Below are 4,892 nucleotides of genomic sequence, written 5' to 3' on the forward strand. Positions count from 1 at the left end.
ACGCACTGCCCCTCTCAGACCCTCAGCACTTGCCCCGGCCCCGCTGAGCGCACCCTTGCTGAGCCTCCTGCTTGCTGCCGGCACCGCCCCGCCCCCTCCTCTCCTCGGCACCGCCCCGCCCCCTCCTCTCCTCGGCACTCTCTCCGCAGCCACTCCTGGCTCCAGGCTCCGACGTGCCCCACCTCCGTCAGACCCGGGTTGGGGCTCCTCCCCAGCACCGGGGCCTGGCCTCTGCCTTCCCCCAGGGCGGGCTCAGAGATAGGGCCTCACTGCTGTCTGGCCTTCATGCCCCCCTCCAGGGGGCTGCCCTGCAGCAGAGGGCAGGTGCTGGGGGCCCGAGACAGGGAGCTTGTGAAGGCAGCAATGATGAGGAGGTTCCCGGCCGCCGCCAGGCCCAGCGTGGCCACCGTGCCCGCCAGGCCCAGGGGGGGTTCCTGCGTGGCCAGCCAGGCTCGGCGAGATCCCATGTCAGCCAGCACTGCCTCCAGCTGGAAGTGGGTGCCCAGCACGGCACAGATGTGGAAGAGCTGGTGGCTGTGGCCTGTTGGGGGTGGGGGTGGGGTGGGCGGCTCAGGGCACGGGCCCCGCTCCCACAGCTGCCCTACTTCATTGTCTGGGCGGGCTGCCCCTTGAACTGGGAATAAGAGAACCTACAAGGCCCCCGGTACACACGCTACTAGTTTATCTGAGGAGGGGGGAAGCCCGGAGCCCGGGCACTCTCCCTGGCTGTGATACCCCACTACTCTGTTCACTCTGTGCTCTGGGACGCTGTGTCCCCTCACCCCTTCCTGGATGGGGACCACTCTTGAGCTCTCACCAATGTAGTCAAAGCGTCCTGGGGCCAGCCGCTCGGGCAGGTGGGAGGCGAAGAGGAAGCCAGTGAGCAGCGCACAGAGGAGGTGGTAGCGGTGGTTGGCGCTCAGCGCCTCCTGCCCGCAGTTGGGGCCCCTGTCCCAGCACAGTCCAAGCTGGCAGAGGACAAGCAGAGCTGGTGGAGAGGGCCTCTGGGAGTGAGGGTCTGGGGCGCAGGGAGAGCAGGAGCCCCAGCCTCCCTTACCCGGTAGAAGAGGGGGAGGTTGTCGAACAGGAAGGGATAGGCGAAGGCAGTCGTGCGGAGGATTTTACTGAACCCAGGGCTTTCTAGCTCCGGGAACCTGGGAGGCGGGAGGGAAAGGCTGGTTACCATCCTTTCTCGGGGGGGTGGTCACCGAAGGTCAGGGGTCCTTTGGCCAAGATGGAATGTTACTGTAGCTTAGTGGCTGTGAAAGCCCTTAGGGCATGTGACCCCCCTGGAAATGGCCACATCTGTGAGGTTGGTAGACACCTGCGCCCTCTAGGCTGGCTGTGAGAATTCAAGGAGACAGCGCAGGTATGGTGCTGGCCCGCCGGAGCGACACCCGGTGAGTCCTCAATAAGCCGGGCCATTGTTGCTACTGTCGGTCCAGAGCCGGAGGCGCACATGCGCCATCGCCGGGCTCCGGTGTGTCTGGGGCGTGCCCTGTCCTGTCCCTCCGCCTTCCCCTTCCGCACCGGCGGAGCACCCACCGGGAGTAGCAGGAGAGGCCGGTGCACAGGAAGGAATTGAGTGCGGCAGCAGGCACAAAGAGCTGGCGCAGGCGGCTGTGCAGCCAGGAGGCCGGCATGGAGTAGGCGGCATAGGGGAAGGCACAGCCTGGGGAGGAAGGGGCGGGGCTGGAGCTGGGGTCCCCAAGGGCGCGCCCGCCCCACACCCGAGTGCCCGCGCCCGGCCCCGCCCCCAGCACTCCGGGGCCCGCCCCCTCCCCGCCCCTAGAGCGGTCGGGGCCCGCCCCGGCCCCGCCCCCGAACGCCCCGGCCCCGCCCCGACCCCGGGGCGCTCACCCAGGCTGTAGAGGCTGAGCGCGCCGTAGTCCAGGAAGTAGCAGATGTGGCGCGCGCGAGGCGACATGGAGCTGAAGGTGTGCGCGCAGCACGACGCGAAGGGGTAGAGGCAGGCGGGCAGCAGGAAGACGAGCAGCGGCCGGTGGTACGGCTCCGCCCGGAAGCCCGGGCCCCCCGCCAGCGCCAGTAGGCGCCACACGAAGTACCTGCGGCGGGCAGGAGCTCAGGCCTGCCGCCCACCCGCCACGCCCGCGGGCCCGCCGGCCCCTGCCCGTCGAGGACCCCCTCGGGGCGCCGCTCACCAGGTGGGCAGGAAGTGAGTCCAGATGTTGACCGTCTCGTTGGTCATCTGGAAGGAGCTGAGGACACAGTCCCGGGCTGAGCTGGTGGGGCGGCGGTAGCCAGACATGATGCCGTCTTCCCAGAACACCTGTGCGTGGCGGGGTGGGGGGGGTGGACACAGGAGGGGCGTCACTGGGCCCGCTCCTTCCTCCCCGTGAGAGATCTGTGCAAGCGGCGTCGAAGAGAACGGGCTGGAGGGCACCACGGCCCCAAAGCCAAACCAAATCCGACCCCCATCTTACCGCAAGTCCCAAGTACCCAGAGAGCAGAGGAGAAAGCGAGGAGGCAGCGGGAAGGGGCCCAGAGAGGACGGATGGGCTGGGGCGCCGGGGAAGAAGGGGACTCTGGGTGGAGGAGAATTCTGGGCTCTGGGGAGGGGTGGCCCCAGGTTCCTTAGAGAGCAGAGGGATGGCAGGCATAAGACGGGCTGCAGGAAGGAGCCCCCCTCACCCATGCCCAACTGCTCAAAGGGAAGAGCCTCTGCCCCCGTCAGTAGCCTGGGAGTGGGAGGTGGTGGGTCAAGCCCCTCACCCGAGGGACCTGGTGGACTCGAAGGAGCTGGGGCAGCTTGAGACTGAGCATGGTGGCCCGGCACCTCCACACTGTGACCTAGAGACAAAGTGCGGGGTGAGGGCATCAGGTATCTGTCCCCATCCACAGGCCCCTTCTCACCCTGGTCCAGGCCGGACCTGGTCACTGGGAACCAGGGTGGTATGTGCCCGCCCGCGTACGAGTGGGTGGGAGCTGGCCTCCCCGTCCTCCTACCACGTGACCCCCTCTCCATCCCGGCCTGGACTATTCAGCACCACCCCCACCCCACCCCCGTTTCCCCGCCCCCGGCCCCAGGGGCTGCTCGGCTTCAGCCCAGGACAGACTGAGCGCAGGGTGCTCCCCAGCCCGAAGGCGGCTTCTGTTAGTAGCCCCAGACCCTGGATCCGGGTCCCCAGCCTCCAGTTTCTGTCTCTAGGGAAGCCTGAGTCGGGGAGGTCAGTGTGGAGAGCGCTCACGCACCCCCTGCCCCCCACCAGAACGCCCCTTGGCCCACAGAGCTGGGGCTGAGCACAGCCAGCGGATGATGCTGCCGAGAACTCCTGGAGAGGCCAGATGGCTGTGGGAGGGGCAACGAATTAGCGGGGTGTCTGGCTCTTCTCTAAGGACTTCTCATGTGCCCCGGGGGTCCCCGGCCCTCCTGAGACCCGTACCTCTCAGCTGCAGACCTGTGCGCTGCCTCCAGGCGGCCGCGGCTCCGCTGCCCCGCCCGCCCCTCCCAGGCACATTCCTTGGCACCAGTGGAGGGGCTGGGCCAGCCGGGCGGGTGGAGCCGCCCCGGGGGAGGGAGAATAAGACCCTCCCCGTCCCGGCCAAAACCGCGCGGCAACAATACAGCCCGGCCCCGCCCGTCTTCCTGCCTCCCCCGGTGGCGGTCTGCGTGTGTGCCGCGCACTGGGGACCTCACTCCGTGGGCGGGTCCCCCAAGCCTCTGCTCCTGCCAGGCCCTCTCCGCCTTCGAGCTGGGTGCTGGCAGCCCTGCGGGGCAGAGGCAGACCTGGTCTCCAGTCCCTGGGCCCCAGCTGAACTTTTAGACGAGGCCTCCCGAGGCCTCCCGGGTATCCCCGCCCCTCCCAGGAATAGGATCGGGGTGGTCTGACCCATCCCGCGTGCTGCCCACCTCCCTGGGGCACGGGTGGGAGCGAAGACGCTGGGGCCTAGCTCCCTTCAGGGTCCCTTCCCTTAGCGGCAGGGCTTAGGGTCTCTGCAGGACTGTGTGCCGTGGCCATGGGACCAGAGGAGGGGGCTGGAGCAGGCGCTTTACTTCTGGTGCCCCAGAGCAGGCGTCATGCCCCAGGTGCGCTGCCTTACCCGAACCTTGGCGGGCGCTCCGAAGCCGGTGGGTCGGCAGGCCCAGGGCTCCTCGGGCAGAGTCCCAGGCTCCAGCCAGCCGGGCTGACGGGAGGGAGAGAGTGGTGGGTGGGCGGGCAGGCCGGGCCCGGGCGGGGAGTGAGACAAAGGGGAGCCGGGGAACAATCCCAGCCTTGTCCGGCCCCCAGGGAGCAGCGTGGGGTGGCCCAGCCCCATTAGCAGGCAGCTCACGCGGCCTCCTGCACACAGCCAGCCCCTCCAGCTTGACCCAAGCCCGCGGACACCAGACTGGCCACAACAGGCAGGGCGCCGCAGAGCCCCCCTCAGACCAGGCCGCGGGAGGGGTCAGGTCCTGCCAGGAGCGGGGGGGGGGCTCTGCCTTAGGCTGGGCACAGGAATCCAAATCCTGACTTGTGACCTCAGAAAGCTCCTCTCCCTGGGCTTTGGTGCCTCTTAGCGCCTGGTGCTGGGCAGAGTCCACGTAACCCGTGAGCCTGTTCGTCCCGACACACTGGACGGGCCGGTCCTCGCAGGAAGACGGGGGCTGAGGCTCCAGAGGCTGCTCTCTAGGCTCCCGCCCATGGCCCCCTGGAGGAAGAGCTTCCGTCTTCACCAGAATTGGCACCTAACACCCCTGCGAAGGCACCGGCTGCTCACAGGGCCAGCGAACGCGACTGTGTCTTCCACAAAACCATCCCCAGAGCTTCCGCCCGAGTTGCTGGCTTCTTGCTTCGAGGGGTTCACCTCAAAGAAACCTTTCCGAAACGCCGTTTCAGCAAGAAAGCACCCACATCCCAGTACAACGGACAGAACAGCACCAGGAGACGGGG

General features: G+C 68.0%; 1 protein-coding gene across 2 annotated transcripts; it reads right to left on the reverse strand.

The window, feature by feature from the left end:
• Nucleotides 1-131: 131 nt before the first annotated feature.
• PAQR6 (progestin and adipoQ receptor family member 6) lies at nucleotides 132-3,492 on the reverse strand. Of its 2 annotated transcripts, XM_028090036.2 has the most exons (8): nucleotides 3,405-3,492; nucleotides 2,734-2,811; nucleotides 2,163-2,290; nucleotides 1,861-2,066; nucleotides 1,546-1,672; nucleotides 1,058-1,154; nucleotides 818-968; nucleotides 132-541 (listed from the first exon to the last, which is right to left on the reverse strand). In XM_028090036.2, the coding sequence occupies exons 2-8, from the start codon at nucleotides 2,782-2,784 to the stop codon at nucleotides 267-269; spliced, it is 1,035 nt and encodes a 344-aa protein (XP_027945837.1). In that variant the 5' UTR covers nucleotides 2,785-2,811; nucleotides 3,405-3,492; the 3' UTR covers nucleotides 132-266. The 2 variants fall into 2 exon arrangements, with proteins under 2 accessions (XP_027945837.1, XP_027945838.1); XM_028090037.2 differs by lacking the exons at nucleotides 2,734-2,811; nucleotides 3,405-3,492 and adding an exon at nucleotides 2,653-2,729.
• Nucleotides 3,493-4,892: the final 1,400 nt, after the last annotated feature.

Source organism: Eumetopias jubatus, unplaced genomic scaffold (assembly GCF_037043125.1).
Source record: "Eumetopias jubatus isolate StellerSeaLion01/CBP00866 unplaced genomic scaffold, mEumJub1_p1.0 scaffold_12, whole genome shotgun sequence".
Lineage (NCBI taxonomy): Eukaryota > Metazoa > Chordata > Mammalia > Carnivora > Otariidae > Eumetopias > Eumetopias jubatus.